The following is a 20,019-nucleotide window of genomic DNA, read 5'->3' on the forward strand; positions in this document are numbered from 1 at the left end:
AAGTTGTATAAATATGTTAGGAGCAAGAGAAAGACAAAGGAAAGTGTAGGTCCACTACTTAGCAGGGAAGGAGAGCTAATTAACTGATCATATCAAGAAGGCTAAGAGATTTGGTGCCTGTTTTGCTTCAGTCTTCACTAAAAGCTTAATTGTGACCAGATACTTAACACAATATTAACAACAAAGGAGAAGGACCACGTGCCAAAGTAGGGAAAGAACAGGTTAAAGAACATTTAGTTAGATGTATTCAAGTCAGAAGGGCCTGATGAAGTTCATCCTTGAGTACATAAGGAACTTAGCTGAAGCAATCTCAAAACTGTTAGCAATTATCTTTCAGAATTCCATGGAGGATGGAAGGGGTCCCAATTGACTGAAGAAGGGCATACATAGTACCTGCCTTTAAAAAGGGAACAAAGAGGATCCAGAGAATTATAGTCCAGTCAGCCTGACTTTGATACCTTGAAATATACTGGAACAAGTTTTTAAACAATCGATTTGTAAGCGCCTTGAGAGCAACAGGGTTATAAGTAATAGCCAGCATTGATTTGTTAAGAATAAATCATGCCAAACCAACCTAATTTCCTCCTTTGACAGGGTTACTGGCTGGGGGGGACCTCTAGACACAATATATCTTTATTTTTTAATAAGACTTTAAACGTTGTCTCACAACAGTCTTATAACAAACTTGTGAAATGTGACCTAGATGAAATTACTGCAGAACTGATTGAAAGAGTGTAGTCAGAGGAGTTATCAATGGTTTGCTGTCAAACTGGGGGATATATCTAATGGGGTCCCACAGGGGTCTGTTCTGAGTCCAGTACTATTCTGTATTTTCATTAATGACTTGGATAAAAGGAGTAGAGCGTATCCTCATAAAATGTGCAGATGACACCAAACTAGGAGGGGGTGCTAGGACTTTGCAGGACAGGATTAGAATCCAAAATGACCATGACAAATTGGAACATGGTTTGATATGAACAAGATGAAATGCAAATGAAAACAAAATACTACATTTAGGAAGGAAAAATCAAACAAACAACTATAAAATTGGGAATAACTAGCTAGGTGGTAGTACTGCTGAAGGGGGATCTGGAAGTTATAGTGGATCACAAATAGAATATGAGCCAAAAATGTGATGCAGTTGTGAAGTCTGTTATTATTCTGGAGTGTATTAATAGGATTGTTGTATGTAAGACCACAGGAGGTAATTGACTTGCTGTACTCAGCAATGTTGAGGGCTCAGCTGGAGCATTGTACTACTCTTTAAGAAAGATCTAGAGTCTGTCCGGTTTGTCCACAGGAGAGCAACACAAATGATAAAAGGTTTAGAAAATCTGCCCTATGAGAAAAGATTTAAGAAACTGTACATTTAGTCTTGAGAAAAGACGAATGAATTGTGATCTGAAAAAAGTCTTCAAATATGTTAAGGGCTGTTATAAAGATGATGGTGATCATGTCCACTGAAGATAGGACAAGAAATGATACGCTTACTTTGCAGCAAGGGAGATTTAAATTAGACATTAAGAAAATTTTTCTAACTATATGGATAGTGAAGCAATGGAATATGCTTCCAAGAGAGGTTGTGGAAACCCCGTCATTAGAGGTTTTTAAGAACAGGTTAGTCGGACACCTGTCAGGGATGGTCTAGGTATACTTGGGTCCTGCCTCTGTGCATGGGGCTGGACTAGATCATTTTTCAAGATCTCTTCTGGCCCTACATTTCTATGATTCTGTTAAATTGCACACTACTTTTGAGGGGACCAATTCCCTTAATTGTCAATGCAGGACTCTCTATCTGTTGACAAATCTTATTTGTGAAAGAAGCACATACTCAGAGCTCCAGCACATTTATTTGGTGTTACTTTTTGATTAGAGGGTTTTATGAGAGACCCTTCCTGTCTGTCTTTTAAGAAGCTCTCTTGCTGTCTGCATTGCCCATACTAGAATTGGCTAGTTCAATGGCCAGAAGAGACATGTAATTTTAACTCACGATTGGTACGTGTGGCTTGCAAAGGAAGACATAAGTTGCCCTCCATTTCATTAGGGGAATGGAATTGTCCCGGTTCTGGGAAAGGTCTAATAAGATCTTTATAGAGTGCCAGACACAAAGACATTATGACAGGTTTTAGAGTGGTAGCCGTGTTAGTCTGTATGAGCAAAAACAACAGAGAGTCCTTGTGGCACCTTAGAGACTAACAAATTTATTTGGGCATAAGCTTCATGGGCTAAAACCCACAAAAGCTTATGCCCAAATAAAGACATGCTAAATACACTTACTTGTCTTCATACCTTCAGTGAGAGTTGCTTTAGGACCCACAAGTAGCCAACATAAAAAAAAAAACAGACCCTTTTTGCTCTAAAATAAGTGGCCATCTCTTACTGTTAACCTGTGTGCCCTACAGGATGCTTCTCTAGAGAAGTGGAGGCAACTGGTCCACCAAGACAGAAAACTAGAGAGATGATAGAGGTGTAAGAGAATTATCTCTCAAAATTTGCTGTGGCCACTTATTGGTCGGATGAATAAATCCTGCAGTGCTGAAGGGGTTTTGGAGCAGCTAGCAGAAGCTATGGCTATGTCCACACTTAAAACACTACAGCGACAGCAATGTAGCTGCACTGCTGTAGCACTAAAGTGTAGACACTTAAGGCTATGTCTACATTACAGCCGGGATCGATGCTCTGAGATCGATCCATCGGTGGTCGATTTAGAGGGTCTAGTGAAGACCTGCCAACTTGACAGCAGATCGCTCTCCAGTCAACCCCTGTACTCTACCCCCCACAAGAAGAGTAAGGTAAGTCGATGGGAGAGTTTCTCCCATCAACCACCAGCCATGTAGACCTGCGGCAACTTGATCTAAGGTATGTCAGCTCCAGCTACGTTATTCACGTGGCTGGAGTTGCGTAGCGTAGGTCGACTTACCGCGGTACTGTAGACATAGCCTTTTTACAGCAATGGGAGAGGTTCTCCCATCACTGTAGGTAATCTACCTCCCTGAGAGGCTGTAGCTAGGTTGATGGAAAAATTCTTCCATTGACCTAGTTCTGTCTACAGCGGGGGTTAGGTTATCTTAACTTCGTCTCTTAGGGATGGATTTTTCACACCTCTGAGAGACGCAGCTATGCCGATGTAACTTTTCAGTGTAGACCAGCCTTATGTTTCTGGGCAATTGAACATATTCTTTTGTTTTGACACCTTATCCTGAGGTTAATGAATTAGTATTTTGATTTTCCATGACATTTTGATGTTTTCCCTGAGAACAAACATCAAAGTTATCTGTCTCTCAGCATGAGAACTAGAGTGCTTTAAATGTGAAATTAAATTACTGTTTAGCACTAGGTAGAAATCTCTAAGTGTTAAAGTGATGCATGTGCCATGAAGAAGAGGATCATGTACAAAAAGTAATCCTGTTGTACCTGCAGAGATGGTGTATAGTAAAGTATCTGTCTTGGAAATTAAAAATGTTCCCTGTTGACCAGAGTCCAAGCTATGGGTACCTGAATGAGGTTACGGCAGCTGCTATTGAATGGTAGTGTTTTTTCCAGCTATCTCTGTCAAAGATTTTATCCCTAAAGCAATTGCCATTTTTCATAGTGCTAGCTAAGTGAATGCAGGAGGATAATGTCATTATTAGGCCATGTATGATAGCCAGACCTTTCACTGATATAATTACAGTAATTCTTTTGATTGTGGCAATTTCTAATCTTTCTGTCACCTCCTTTATCTTCTGCCTTTTGATTGATGATTTCATGTCTGATCATATAGGCTTTGTTAACTCAAATCTGCACAGTACTTACAGTGGAAAGGAAGACCTTTTGGTCTTAAAACATAGTTGGCCAAATTCCTGCTACAAACACATCAATGCAACCCCACTAAATTCAGTGGAATTGTGTGGGTGTAACTGAAGGCAGAATTTGGCCTGCTTTTAATTCCACTCTCTGACAGATTTTGCTACTTGCCAAGAGTAAATCTATATAAAATGGCACAGCACCTCTTCTTTGCAGTAGTCTGATAAGAGTAAAAAGTTTTATACATTTTGAACCAATTGTTGCCCTGTGTGCTCCTGCAAGCTTTGTGGTGGTGGCGGCGATGTTGACCTATAGATTTTTACACTGTAGTTTTTGTGAGCCCACTGGAAATTCAGTTCTGCTGTGTTCCAAGCAACTCTCATTCAGGCTCTCCATTGACACAGCTCAGCTTCTTGCAGTCTGCAGTTTCAGATAACACAATGACCATGTTTCAATGTATTAAACTTTTAACATCTTCCAGATTCAATTAATCTTATCTTTACAACTCCCAATTACAGGCACTAATTAAGTGAAAGTAGCATTGTAGACTGGGGATATTACATTAATCAGCAGCAGCCTTGTAGACATAAATTAGTTATTTCCCAATCCTTCAATATTTTCCCAGAAGGAATGGAATGTTTCACTTCCCATATTTAAGGGACATTAATCCCACAAAGGAGTTTTGGATTGGGATTATTTTTATCACTTTTATGTAAGTGATAAATGGCCATTTAAAAAGAAAAGCTACTAGCTTTGTGCAAGACAAATGAAATTGTTTGATAATTATACAATTTAAAGTGCTGTCAAAAGCTACTGGGAGCACATTAATATCTTCTGTAATATTAAATGCTACATGGTGTGTTTCTTGGAATTTTTTTTTTAAAGATGCCAGTTTAAATCAGCTTAGAGGCTAAATCTTGAAGCACCCCCTGTCATCCTCTCTCCATTAGATCATGCGCCTCCAGATCGCTATAAGCGGAAATTCACTTTGGTTTCATACAAAGAGAGTTTGGGATATGACTTTCCCCCTATTACTCTTTACAGTCTGGATAAATGACTCTTCTCTAGAACTGAGGAATAATATGAAGGGGACTGGCCTATAGAAGAAATGTAGACTTTCTAATGTACTTGAGTCCCCATAATAGGTAGGACTGGTAGCACTGCTTATTAGGATTGCCCAGCTCTTCCTTTTTCTGAAAGGAAACACAGTTTTCAGTTGGCTATAATTTTGCCAAACTATAACCAGCAACCGAAATTCTGGGACTTCATAACTTCTAAATGATTGACTTTGTGACCTTCTTTTATTGTTTTTGGTGGTAGTGCAGATATTAAGTATCATGGCCCTCTCTGCCCCTTTCCCAAGAGATAAGATAGATTCTGCATCATTGTAATGAGAGCAGAGGTCCATTTCTAGTTCTGTGTAGCCATTAATGATATTTGCTAAGGAACAGGTACTTTGAACTGAAGCATCCTCTCTTCTGTTTAAATAGAGGATTTCGTAACCCTCGGGACAATCTCTTAGATCAAAAATAAGCATCTAAATTACTGTGCTCCTGTCCCATATGTTCTGCTGAACTTTTTCCTATGTTGAGTGCCTAGATGCTACTTTTGATAAAGGCCATATAAATTCATAAAATAGATATTTAGCCTAGACCACCTTATCTGTTAAGTTCAGTTTTATCTTCTATGCAACTTTTCTACTAAAGAAAATTTAATTCATTCTCCATACTTGTTTGATCCTGCTTTGTATCACCATTTTACCTCATTAAATCTCATTTAAAACCTTTCTCTTCTAGCTTATGAGTCACTCTGACATCTTGTGATGCTACATAATAAAAATACTGCAGAAAAAAAGAACTCATTGTATGAAGTTGCCAAGAACTTCAGCTCCTTCAGTTACAATCTGGCTTTCCTCCTAGAATTGTATTCATGTTTTTGTCAATACCTTTCACACTTCTACACTTTTTTGGTTGTACTTCCTCCTTTCATTTGCAGATTGGGGCTGAACTATAGTAGTGATGACATTTGCCCCCACCTGTTTCCATTCTGAGACTGTATTCTTGATTTGAGATGTGGCATTTATTTTCCTGATGAGTGTTTTTTTTTTTTTTTTTTAGGTATGCCATACCACCAGAGCATGGCAAGCGATTGGAACGCCTGGCAAAAGGTAAGCTTTAGCTGCCACTTTCTTAATGTTGCTGTTGCTGGGACTGAATGTAGTCTAGAGCTGCGCAACGAATTTGCATTGGCTGTACTAGACCCAGAGTCATTGCTGGCCAGACTAAAACTGATGGAAAAACCTTTCATTTTGAGCTTTTGAGACCAAACCACTCTGTTGTCCTGGGCATGAATTTCAATCAGAAACCCATCTTGCATCTCAATGTGCAACTGATGCCATATTAAAGCCTGCCTTAGTGAGATGAGAGCTCTATGATGCCTTTATGTGGAGGGCCATCACTAGAGCTGCTGTGGCAGCTTCCCTTCCCCTACTGCAAGGAGAAACTCTTTGAAGGAGAGTATTGTAGTATTTTTTTTTTTGCTACCCTCATAAGTCTGTTAAATACAAACTGCATTTGTATTGATTGTTGCTGAGCATTTTTAATTTTTAAAAAGTGCTTATAAACTCAGTAATGGTGGATACAGGGGCTATAATTATTGGAGTTCTCTCTTCATGATGTATGTAATGACATGCATACCCTTTTTGGTGGCATGCTTATTACTAGAGGGCTGTTTACTGGACAGATTGTACCTCTCCTTATAATAATCTTCATGTTAAAAAATAAAAAGGTGCGGGGACACAGCCAAGGATAACTGCAACAATGGGGCGCACTCTTGCTCTGTATGCTATATTTTAGAGCCAGTTATTTTCATCTGATTAAAAATAAGGGGACAGAAGGCGGGAAGAGTAGCACGGAATAGAGTTTAATATAGCTAAGTGATATTCAAGTGTAAGTTTTCTCCAGTGCATTGTGGAGTCAGAGCTCATACATCGACAGAACTGGGTCCCACTAACTAAGCACTGCATCCTTTCAATTTAATAGGTCTTTCCCAGCCAAGTACCATGTAGTAACCTTATGCTTAATACCATGAAAAGAGTTCCCTTTGTGTCTGCTCTTAAATGTGACTCTAGTCTTAACAGTGACAGTTCATCCAGTTTTCCACTCTTTTTAGAACCACTTAAAAGAGGAAGGTAGAACAGACAAGAAATGTTGGACAGCTTCTTAATATGTAAAGAAAAAGCACAGGACAAGTAACAGTGACTTCTGCAACATGGTCACAGAATTCATAAAGGGTAGCACCCTATTACATTTATTCTGTATGACTTGGATCTGAAAGGCCTTTGCTGATGGGATCCCCTACTTCTTCTACGGCCTCCTGCTATATAACCTTGAAGAGTTCCTGTGAGAGACTTGTGTTCCTTTCCTGTGATCATGAGAGCCTGTACTCACTGAAACTAGGAATAGCCCCGTAACAGAATCAGCAGGTCAAATCTGACATCCGTCACATGGTCACTGGATCACAAAAGCATCTTCCCATCTCTCCTGAGCTCCACTGATTCAGATACAGTTGTTTATAGGTTTAACCCAAATCGTCTCTATATCCCTCCAAACCAGGAATTACCCTGTTTACAGGGCTTGCTCTGGAATTCCTGTGTTTTACAGGAATAGGTGTCTTGTCTTGTTAGATTCCATAACCCCCTGCAGACTTCCGACATCTAAAGAGCTGCCTGCCAACTGAGCCAGTGAAATTGACAACCAGCTGACTGGGTGCATATGCATATCCAAGGACCATTTCCAGCCAGGCCTCTTGTACTTTGCTGGCCTCCCAGAGAGCCTCCCATCCTCAGCTGCTAAAACATTTTTATCTATGCACACCTGCCCGATACCACCAAGGTCGGCCCATGTGCAGCTATCCACTTCCAGTGTATTATGGCACCAGCGCCTCATTGGTGTGGATAAAGCATAGCATCACCATTTTGGGAGGTAATAGTGGTGTAGATTTTAAATGGGAGAAGACTAGCATGGGAAGATCCTCTGTTTTGGTGATTGGCTCCAGAAAGGATATTTATACTTTTTTTTCATGGAGTTCTATCTCTTTGTACTTACAAATATTATTGGCACACCTGGCTCTGTAAAGTAGGGAGTCGGTACCAACGAAAGTCCTTGCTCTGGCATTACTAACTAAAAACCAAATTTCCCATTTAGTGAGGCAAGCTTTCAGCTATAGATTTCAAGCAGTCATTATCATATAGAAGTCTCTCCCTTGTTCGGTCATTATGCAAAAGAGGGTGGGAAAATAGTCTGGAAAACTGTTTTCTATTCAGTTTTTAATCCGGTGCTAACCACCAAAATACACTTATAACAACATTTCTCACTGATAGTCTTAACATTTAACTAATTATATCATACCAGAAAAATCAATCATGGGTCAAGACTAGTCTAAATGTTTATGGGCTTCCCAGGGGAAGGGAGTCTTGTTCTCTTTGCTTTTAAAAGACATGTACACCAATGACTCTATATAAATAGAGATAACATGTTGAAAACTACTACCTGAGAAATTAGGGCTTCAAAGCAATTATGGATCATACAATTTTTGTTTGTGGTCATATGTCAGATTTCCTAGAAACTACCATTTCAGCAGGGCTTTCCGGCTCCGCTTCAGCTCCAGGCAAAAACCTGCAACTCCAATGCTCTGGAGCTGCTGTGCAGGGTTCGCTCCAAAGCCCTGCATTTCACCCACCAAAAAACCCCCCATACATGCAGATGACATATAGAAATGGAATTTTATACCAGACTAAAAAAAAAAGTCAAGGGATATTTTCAACTTCTCTTTTGTAATATACTTTTTACTGACAGTGAGACAAAAACCAATGATATATTGCTAATGGCCCGGTTTTTCATTTTGGACTCCCCCATTCCCCACCCACACCATCCCTTTAGTTCAGAAAAGAAAATGACACTTTTTAAACTCCCTTTCCACCCGTCCCCTGGTGTGTCAATGGACTGTGTTACGGAGATATTTGGTACAGTGAAATGAGTTTGCGATTAATATGGAAAATGAATAGCTGAGCTATAAATGGGCTCTCTGGGAGAGTTGTGGTGCCCGCGGAGAGAACGTTAATGTGTTGCCACGTTATTGGTGCTAATCATGCAAAATGGGCTCCTTTATTAGTAGCTTTAATGAGAGCCACTTAAACTGTGCATTAAAAAGAGGAACTGCAGAGAGGGACGACAAACTGGGTGGCAGGTAGTCATAACTCTAATTGCAATGCTTTTAGTGTTTTTTAAAAAAAAATGTTGCTGGAATCCAGTAATCCTTTGTACTTTCTAAAACCACCTCCGTTACGTGCCATCAATTTAGTTTTGTTTCCAGGGCTCGGGTTATATTCCCCCCCCCCCCGGTATGTTTTTTCCCCTTCCACACCTAATTTGGATTGGTTTTATCAGCCATCTGCAATAGGAAACATTGTCTAGAACAGGTTTCAGAGTAGCAGCCGTGTTAGTCTGTATTCGCAAAAAGAAAAGGAGTACTTGTGGCACCTTAGAGACTAACAAAGGTCCTCGGATGGCGCTGGGCATTTGACTGTGGATGGTGCTGGGCATTAAGCTTACCTAGCATTATGCAAAGTCGTTGCTATGTGTGTGTTAATCCATTTGCTACAACGTGGTGTGCATTTCATTGTAAGCGCCGACCACAATCACAGTTCTGCTTATGCTTTTATTACAATGAATTGTTGGTTCTGTTTGAACCAATGCTTTACTGTTTTTAATATTTAGTGAGAGTTGTATGTTGATTTTTTTTTTAAATTGTTGTATGTACTTGTGTGGCAGGACGGGTGAGGGCATAAACTACTACAGGTGCAAAGAAGTGGGGGGCGTGATCAAATAAGTTTGAGAACAATGCAGTAGTGTTGCAAGTCCAGGCGGGTAAAGGGCAGGCACATCAGTAGAAGACCAAGGAGGGTGACAAGGTTTAAGTAGGTTTCAGAGTAGCAGCCGTGTTAGTCTGTATTCGCAAAAAGAAAAGGAGTACTTGTGGCACCTTAGAGACTAACAATTGTTAGTCTCTAAGGTTTAAGTAGGCTTGTTATTTTTTATATTGTTACTGCCTGAAGGCATCAGTGAGGATTGGGGGCTCCCATTGTGCTAGGTGCTTTAAAAATATTAGGAGATATGGTCCCTGCCCTTAAGACAGTTTAAGACAAATGTACGTGACAAGCACTAGGAGGGAGGATGAAGGTAACAGTAATAAAATATACTGGACGGTTCTTAATGTGTGGGGTTTTCTCTTTTTACCCCTGCCCTAGGCATCATTCTGAAGTACAGCAGTTATTGCTGTATGTGACCTTGGGCAAGTCACTTCACCTCTGTGCCTCAATTCCCCATTTGTAAAATAGAGATTATAGCCCTTTCCTACCCCACAGGGGTGCTGTGAAGTTAAATCCATTAAAGATTGTGAGGGACTCCGATACCACGGTGATTGGGGGACCATATAAGGTAGACAACCTCTCAGAGTGAGGATGAACATTTTGTTCATAAATTTCAGACACCATATTATTAGAAATGGGAGTATGTGTAGGCATTGACCAGACAGTATTTGTTAGAGATCCTAGTTATTAATCACTTTCCTAGGGCTCAGTGTACAATATTTGAGCTGCAAACCAAAGTGGCAGTGCTTTGTGGATAGCCTGCAGCAGGTTGGAAGAACATAAGGTCTCAGGCCAGGAAAACCATAGTTTGCAGGGCAGATGGCTGACACTGGAATTTTGAGGCCCCGATCATGTATTTCTGGGGAGCACGGATAAAGCATCAGTATGGCGCAAAAAGAGGTGTCTTGAGCCCCTTCCTCTCTAGTTTTTGGTAGCGTTCAGGAGGCTGGTCTTCTCTTGTGAAAGGATAATACTTGTTAGACTGCTATTTGTGAGCTGTAGCTCACGAAAGCTTATGCTCTAATAAATTTGTTAGTCTCTAAGGTGCCACAAGTACTCCTTTTCTTTTTGCGAATACAGACTAACACGGCTGCTACTCTGAAACCTGCTATTTTAAGATCACTCTTGTCCCAGTCGCTATTTTTTAGGCAATGAGGGCATTGCTACTTATCCTGCCACAACCTGCAATTGTATCCCTGTTGTTTTAACCGTCTACAAAACGTTTGGGCAGATTAACATTTTGCTGTCTGTTTGCTGGTTAATGTGTGTATCTTGCTGGACAAATCTGCCTGTGGTGGTGATTTGTTTTTCCTCTGAATCCCTCTGCAGGATTTTTCCCAGGAAGCTCTCAGGGATGTGATGCCTTCCTTCGCCACAAGATGACCCTCATTTCACCCTCCATCTTGAAGAAATATGGCATCCCGTTTGACCGGGTATGTACAGAGGCTGTTTTAAGATAAGTCTGTCGGTTTGTTGACAGCCTGGGGCTGCTCTCCTCTGCTTAAAGAAAACCGTTTCAGGGCAGGCAGTCTGGGGAATAGAATACTTCATTTCTCAATGCATTGTTATGTAAAATATATACTATCAGTTAAAGCCAGGTGGCTGTTCAAAAATTAGCATTCAGGGCTTGGCTGAAACAATTTTTTGTAAAGTACTTCTAGTATTTGAGTACCGTCTTTCATCTGAGCATTCCAAAGCATTCTGCCAACATAAACATAAGGGTGGAGGTGATGGTGTGTGTCTTTTCCATTCCTTTTATGTCCCCATTTCTGAATGAGAATATTGTCACCATGCTTTCTTCTAAGTAAAGTAACGATTTTGCTAGAGTTAGTGTCTGAGACAGAGTACAGAACTGAGTTGAAAGGCCCCATGATGCTTTGAGATAGAATTAATATCCGTTTGGAAATAAAAGATCCTGGCTCTTGTACAGCGTCAAGACTCTGAATTCATTCAATTTACTGCTCCAGAAGCTGCTTCATTTTTCCTAGCAAAAGGTTGTGATGAATGAAATTTAAGTGCAGTCATCTGACTTCTCAAATGGACTTGCAGTCAGTGCAGTGGAAGCTTGTGAGATGCAATGTGGCTCTTGTGGTTCAGCATCAGACATTTGACTGGGGCCCAGTTTTCACACACTGGTCCATATTAAATTGCTGTTCATAAGAGGTCAGCAAACTGAATCCTTAATGTGTTTTCATACTTTCACTTGTGGAGCCCAACTTTCAAATGGAAGCACATAAATGCTTGTTTTACACAGCTAAACTCCAGTGGGAGCACCCAAACATGGGATTTGAATATCCTCTTAAAATACCCACAGTGTAAATTCACTGTCTTGAGAAAATAGATGGATGGTCTGGAGCAATGTGTGGGGAATATGGGGCGTGTCCAAGGGTAATGCATAAGTGGACGTTTTGGGGAATTATTTATTCCTTTTGATAAAGGATTTCGGAAATTCACTGTCCCCACTGCTTACCTTGAAATGTGGGTCCAGAGATCTTTTAAAAGAGCACCTGGTTGCTTATTTTGGAGCCTAAATGGCAGCTGAGCTTTGAAAATCTGATTAAGTTTTAGGGATTTCTCCTTTGCATGCTTGTATTGATTGAACTCTAGTTCTTGCTTCTCACGTTGTACTGATATCTTTGAGTTTAGAAACTCAGGCCCCAGTGAACATAATCAGCTGAATTGAGCCTAAAGATTGGTCATTGCTGCATCTCAGAATGGTGATGAAAGTAAAAAATCAGGAACCTCTTGCACCTTTTTGACTGTCTTCTAGTAAGAGGAATTTGCCACCATGTCCCTCCAGTTTCATGCTGACTTGCTGCAGAGATGGAGCAGCAAATGGGGAAATTAGTTTCTGATGTTTCATTCAAGCAGCCTGCTAGGGCATTGTTTTTATCTCTGTCAAAGTCCAAAACTTGAAGTAAATATAAAAAACATCCCACAAAATTTGTTTGTTGCATTTTCCAGGTTATGGTGCCTTCTGCATCGCAAAGCAGTTGCAATATGCTTGCTTTTCAGTTTACTTACTGGTTGGTGCAAAAGTCACTGTGATGGCTAAGGAACATCCTAAGTGAATGGTTTCTGATCAATAATTAAGCCAATATCTAGTGGTGTTCTTGCAAGAGAGTTTATAAAAGAAGGATCTCTCTCTCTCTAAACTGATCCCAAGAAGGGTGTATTGAACAATATGATCATAGGGATAATATGGAAAGTGATTTCCAATTCACTGTTTGGTGAAAGGGCTTTTCCATCTTCCTAGCTGTTATCTCCTGTTCCCCTCCCCCAGATGATTTGATTTGTGAAGAAAAGCAAATGTGCAAGTGTCCGACAGACCAGGCTTTCTACTGAGTGTATATATAAAAACCAGTGAAATATGAGGGCAGTCTGTCTTGTGCCAGTGTTAGCAGAGTCAGTCTGTCACTGAATTTTATTAAAAGCCAAGAGAGACCAGCATAAAGAATACCACCGTTTCGAGACAGAGACTGAACTCTCCCTTTAAAGGAGGGGGGGATTTTTAACAGTCTAAAATCTCAGAAGCCTGACCTGCAGAAAGGGGTAGGGACATGCTTTTGTAACAGCTTCCCTTCTCCTCCTGTGACTGAGGCACTCACTGAAAGGCCTTTAACAGTGAAGGGTGTGTGTGGGGAAGGGAGGGGGGAATCTTTTTTAGTTTGAGCAGCCCACCTCTGGATGAATCCTAACCAGATGTAGCAGTTTCAAGTACAGTATTGTACAGGGAAAGATGCATGTTTTTTCTCTTCCTCTTAACAAACCAAAAAAAACCCCAGAAAGGATCCCTTCATCTGAATTCCTGGCAGACTTCAAACAAGTGAATGCACACACATTTATAAATCTCTCTAATGGTATTTACTTCTGGAAAAAAAGCAGATCAATAGCAGAGCTTTTTAATAATTAAAAATGTGTATTTCTGTAATCCCCTATTGATTTCTCTCATTTATTCTGCAAGCTCTTGGAGAAGTCAGTAAATTCAGGGCTTTCTCCATGAGTGGCAGTTTGTGCTGGCTTTCCCTCAATAGTTATTACTTTTCTACATGCCCTATCCATCATCTTGAGTGTTTTCTAATTTATTGTTGGGATAATGTTGACAGCGGTGACATGGAGGACATACACTGTGGGCTTGAAATGAAGACACCAGGATGTAGATTTTTCTGACAGGAACATAATCTTTCTGCCTTCTTAATTTAGAAATCTCCAGTTTTGCCTTGATTTATGAAGGGGCTGGTTGGGAGGATGCTCCATGAAGCTGGATAGAGACCGGACTTGAGTTTCTTTCACCCAGAAAACCCACAGAAGCCTCTTGGAACAGCTTTTGTCGTAATAGTCTGTCTTTCTTCTGATACAGTTAACAGTATTGAAAAGACAAGGGGTTAGGGTTTCAATTCTGTGCAAACTCAGCATTGCTACATTATTAGAAGTGGGGAACTTTCTTCAAAATATCTTTTTGAATCCTTCCACAGATATTGATCCATGTCTGTCCCTCTCTGATGCTTCTCTAATTTAGTTCTCTCCTATGCATTGTTTGTGTCCTACAACGAGTGAGCTGAGAGGAATAAAAATTATTACATAAAATATACAAGAAGAGACATTCATATTGTAAGCAATATTGTATGTGCAGCATACAGCTCTTTCTTTGTGTGGTGAGGATCCTATTCAAATGACTGCCATTAAGTACCAGGTTTCAGAGTAGCAGCCGTGTTAGTCTGTATTCGCAAAAAGAAAAGGAGTACTTGTGGCACCTTAGAGACTAACAAATTTATTAGAGCATAAGCTTTCGTGAGCTACAGCTCACTTCATCGGATGCATTTGGTGGAAAAAACAGAGGAGAGATTTATATACACACACACAGAGAACATGAAACAATGGGTTTATCATACACACTGTAAGGAGAGTGATCACTTAAGATAAGCCATCACCCACAGCAGGGGGGGGGAAAGGAGGAAAACCTTCCATGGTGACAAGCAGGTAGGCTAATTCCAGCAGTTAACAAGAATATCAGAGGAACAGTGGGGGGTGGGGTGGGGGGAGAAATACCATGGGGAAATAGTTTTACTTTGTGTAATGACTCATCCATTCCCAGTCTCTATTCAAGCCTAAGTTAATTGTATCCAGTTTGCAAATTAATTCCAATTCAGCAGTCTCTCGTTGGAGTCTGTTTTTGAAGCTTTTTTGTTGAAGTATAGCCACTCTTAGGTCTGTGATCGAGTGACCAGAGAGATTGAAGTGTTCTCCAACTGGTTTTTGAATGTTATAATTCTTGACGTCTGATTTGTGTCCATTCATTCTTTTACGTAGAGACTGTCCAGTTTGGCCAATGTACATGGCAGAGGGGCATTGCTGGCACATGATGGCATATATCACATTGGTAGATGCGCAGGTGAACGAGCCTCTGATAGTGTGGCTGATGTGATTAGGCCCTATGATGGTATCCCCTGAATAGATATGTGGACAGAGTTGGCAACGGGCTTTGTTGCAAGGATAGGTTCCTGGGTTAGTGGTTCTGTTGTGTGGTGTGTGGTTGCTGGTGAGTATTTGCTTCAGATTGGGGGGCTGTCTGTAAGCAAGGACTGGTCTATCTCCCAAGATCTGAGAGCGCGATGGCTCGTCCTTCAGGATAGGTTGTAGATCCTTGATGATGCGTTGGAGAGGTTTTAGTTGGGGGCTGAAGGTGATGGCTAGTGGCGTTCTGTTGTTTTCTTTGTTGGGCCTGTCCTGTAGTAGGTGACTTCTGGGTACTCTTCTGGCTCTGTCAATCTGTTTCTTCACTTCAGCAGGTGGGTATTGTAGTTGTAAGAATGCATGATAGAGATCTTGTAGGTGTTTGTCTCTGTCTGAGGGGTTGGAGCAAATGCGTTATATCGTAGCGCTTGGCTGTAGACAATGGATCGAGTGGTATGATCTGGATGAAAGCTAGAGGCATGTAGGTAGGAATAGCGGTCAGTAGGTTTCCGATATAGGGTGGTGTTTATGTGACCATCGCTTATTAGCACCGTAGTGTCCAGGAAGTGGATCTCTTGTGTGGACTGGTCCAGAACTGATACAGTTCTGTGGTGACCTAGAATCCTATTTTCGACGTCTCAGACTCAAGGAATATTTCCAACACACCTCTGACCAACATATTAACCCACAGAGACCTTCCTGCCAACACTACAAAAAGAAGGATTCTGGGTGGACTCCTCCTGAAGGTCGAAACAGCAGCCTGGATTTCTACATAGACTGCTTCCGCCGACGTGCACGAGCTGAAATTGTGGAAAAGCAGCATCGCTTACCCCATAACCTCAGCCATGCAGAACACAGTGCCATCCACAGCCTCAGAAACAACTCTGACATCATAATCAAAAAGGCTGACAAAGGAGGTGCTGTCGTCATCATGAATAGGTCGGAGTATGAACAAGAGGCTACGAGGCAGCTCTCCAACACCACTTTCTACAAGCCATTACCCTCTGATCCCACTGAGAGTTACCAAAAGAAACTACAGCATTTGCTCAAGCAACTCCCTGAAAAAGCACAAGAACAAATCCGCACAGACACACCCCTGGAGCCCCGACCTGGGGTATTCTATCTGCTACCCAAGATCCATAAACCTGGAAATCCTGGACGCCCCATCATCTCAGGCATTGGCACCCTGACAGCAGGATTGTCTGGCTATGTAGACTCCCTCCTCAGGCCCTTCGTTACCAGCACTCCCAGCTATCTTCGAGACACCACCGATTTCCTGAGGAAACTACAGTCCATTGGTGATCTTCCTAAAAACACCATCCTAGCCACTATGGATGTAGAAGCCTCTACACCAACATTCCACACAAAGATGGACTACAAGCCGTCAGGAACAGTATCCCCGATACTGTCACGGCTAACCTGGTGGCAGAACTTTGTGACTTTGTCCTGACCCATAACTATTTCACATTTGGGGACAATGTATACCTTCAAATCAGCGGCACTGCGATGGGTACCCGCATGGCCCCACAGTATGCCAACATTTTTATGGCTGACTTAGAACAACGCTTCCTCAGCTCTCGTCCCCTAATGCCCCTACTCTACTTGCGCTACATTGATGACATCTTTATCATCTGGACCCATGGAAAAGAAGCTCTTGAGGAATTCCACCATGATTTCAACAATTTCCATCTCACCATCAACCTCAGCCTGGACCAGTCCACACAAGAGATCCACTTCCTGGACACTACGGTGCTAATAAGCGATGGTCACATAAACACCACCCTATATCGGAAACCTACTGACCGCTATTCCTACCTACATGCCTCTAGCTTTCATCCAGATCATACCACTCGATCCATTGTCTACAGCCAAGCGCTACGATATAACGCATTTGCTCCAACCCCTCAGACAGAGACAAACACCTACAAGATCTCTATCATGCATTCCTACAACTACAATACCCACCTGCTGAAGTGAAGAAACAGATTGACAGAGCCAGAAGAGTACCCAGAAGTCACCTACTACAGGACAGGCCCAACAAAGAAAACAACAGAACGCCACTAGCCATCACCTTCAGCCCCCAACTAAAACCTCTCCAACGCATCATCAAGGATCTACAACCTATCCTGAAGGACGAGCCATCGCGCTCTCAGATCTTGGGAGATAGACCAGTCCTTGCTTACAGACAGCCCCCCAATCTGAAGCAAATACTCACCAGCAACCACACACCACACAACAGAACCACTAACCCAGGAACCTATCCTTGCAACAAAGCCCGTTGCCAACTCTGTCCACATATCTATTCAGGGGATACCATCATAGGGCCTAATCACATCAGCCACACTATCAGAGGGCTCGTTCACCTGCGCATCTACCAATGTGATATATGCCATCATGTGCCAGCAATGCCCCTCTGCCATGTACATTGGCCAAACTGGACAGTCTCTACGTAAAAGAATGAATGGACACAAATCAGACGTCAAGAATTATAACATTCAAAAACCAGTTGGAGAACACTTCAATCTCTCTGGTCACTCGATCACAGACCTAAGAGTGGCTATACTTCAACAAAAAAGCTTCAAAAACAGACTCCAACGAGAGACTGCTGAATTGGAATTAATTTGCAAACTGGATACAATTAACTTAGGCTTGAATAGAGACTGGGAATGGATGAGTCATTACACAAAGTAAAACTATTTCCCCATGGTATTTCTCCCCCCACCCCACCCCCCACTGTTCCTCTGATATTCTTGTTAACTGCTGGAATTAGCCTACCTGCTTGTCACCATGGAAGGTTTTCCTCCTTTCCCCCCCCTGCTGTGGGTGATGGCTTATCTTAAGTGATCACTCTCCTTACAATTTGTTAGTCTCTAAGGTGCCACAAGTACTCCTTTTCTCCTTACAGTGTGTATGATAAACCCATTGTTTCATGTTCTCTGTGTGTGTGTATATAAATCTCTCCTCTGTTTTTTCCACCAAATGCATCCGATGAAGTGAGCTGTAGCTCACGAAAGCTTATGCTCTAATAAATTTGTTAGTCTCTAAGGTGCCACAAGTACTCCTTTTCTTATTGTTCATTGAGACAGCCAGAAAGACTCTTTTTAGTAGGATGTTGCTAAGTAAGTCTTAGAGAAAGGGATGAATTGGGAACCTGCAACAGAGGGAATCTTTTTTGTCCAGCTTTTCAAACATAAGTGGGTTTTGTAGAACCTGGTGGACGTTGGCATCCCCTCCCCCATCGCTTCTTTTTCCTGTTTGATTTTGATATTTCATCATACGAGGTTCAATACAATCAAGCCTCAAAAGGTTGAATTTTTTTTGACTTGCTACCTTTTACTATCGGGGCATCCTTTTTTAGGCTGTGAACTAATGAGTTCCTCCTGTAGGAAGGATCTTGAGTATAAATGATAGCACATAACTACTCTTATAGTAAAGGATCAGCCAACACTTTTTGTATTAAAAAGACAGTCAGATCAAATTTTGCCTCTTTCTCAACTCTAAAGATGGAGATGCCACCACCGACCTTCCTGAGATGTTGTATTAATGTAAAAGCACTATATCAGTGCCAAGTATCTTTATAATATAAATCTGATCAGCCAGATATTTTTCAACACTTTTCTACTCCCCAGTAATTTTAAATCACTAGTTTTTGTGGGAACCACATAATTTTGAGTGTTTTCTGACTACAGCTGCCATCTCTAAAGCTTTTTTCCTGTGACCTTTAAGCTCCCTTCAGTTCCTTAAGTCAATAGTGTACATAGATGAAATTAAAAACAAAATACACATTAATAAGTAGGCAAATAATAGAATATTTTTTTTTCTATTGTTTGCCTTGTTATGCATGTATAGGTAGGAATGAGGCTAATGTGTTGGGCTGGGTGAATGATGTCATGAATTAGTTTAAAGCTAAACTACATGAAAGGTAGGTTCATTTCCAAGTGGAAGCAGTAACATTATGGGCATGTTTGGGAGGAAAATACAGTTTTGCCTAATCCGCCTAACATGGCTAGACAACTGGAGATTATGCACTAACGTAGACTTAGTGCTACGATTAGCCAAACTACTCAGTGTCTAGAAATCTCTAGGGCATTGGGAATGCTAGACCCTGGGACCAATTTTATAATTTTAAACTCTACCCTGAGAGTCAGGTGATGGTGTTTAAACTGAATGGTTTAAAGTGACATGGATTCAGATCTCCCTGACAGCTACTATCCATTTTAACATCCTTTTCTATGGAAGTATTTTAATCTCTGTAAAAGTGGGGTTAGTTCTATATTTTATCCAAGAGTCTGCTCCTCCATCCACCAGGATTAACTGTTTATAAGCATGGATGATGACACTGTGTGTAGGAAGCTAGTTAGTGTGGCTGGGCTCTGTGCAAACTTCCTTTCTTCTTCCATTAGTCTACCGATGCCTGTATGTATCTTCAGCAGGAACACCCGCTGCCCTTTCAGTTCTCTGTTCTCTACTTTTAGTCTAAAGTTTTGGTTTTTGTTTGTCACAAAAACAAATACTCCATAGAAGCTGGATAGAGACAAAGTTGACTTTTCACAGATTTCCTTAAGTTTATAACCCTGTTCTCAAACCACGGGGCCACCAGATATCCCCCAAGGGATCACAGTTTTATCTCTTTCTCCTTTATTTTTTCTCAGATCACCCAAGAGGCTGGAGAGTTTATGATCACGTTTCCTTACGGCTACCACGCGGGATTCAACCACGGCTTCAACTGCGCTGAGTCCACCAACTTTGCCACACTGCGGTGGATTGACTATGGCAAAATGGCTACGCAAGTGAGTGTCTTTGTTTGGATGAGTGGGTTCTTTCTACCTTTTAGCTGATTTAAATACAAA

The 20,019-nt window shown here is 41.3% G+C and overlaps 1 protein-coding gene across 9 annotated transcripts in view; it reads left to right on the forward strand.

The window, feature by feature from the left end:
• Positions 1-20,019, forward strand: part of KDM4B (lysine demethylase 4B) — a 224,851-nt gene that overhangs the window by 78,542 nt on the left and 126,290 nt on the right. For all 9 annotated transcript variants that reach the window (XM_043502586.1, XM_043502585.1, XM_038383771.2 and 6 more), the window contains 3 exons: positions 5,904-5,953; positions 11,045-11,148; positions 19,822-19,959. In XM_043502586.1, coding sequence (XP_043358521.1) covers positions 5,904-5,953; positions 11,045-11,148; positions 19,822-19,959 — 292 coding nt within the window. The remainder of the gene's footprint in view (positions 1-5,903; positions 5,954-11,044; positions 11,149-19,821; positions 19,960-20,019) is intronic.

This window comes from Dermochelys coriacea, chromosome 25, assembly GCF_009764565.3.
Source record: "Dermochelys coriacea isolate rDerCor1 chromosome 25, rDerCor1.pri.v4, whole genome shotgun sequence".
NCBI classification, from domain to species: Eukaryota; Metazoa; Chordata; order Testudines; family Dermochelyidae; genus Dermochelys; species Dermochelys coriacea.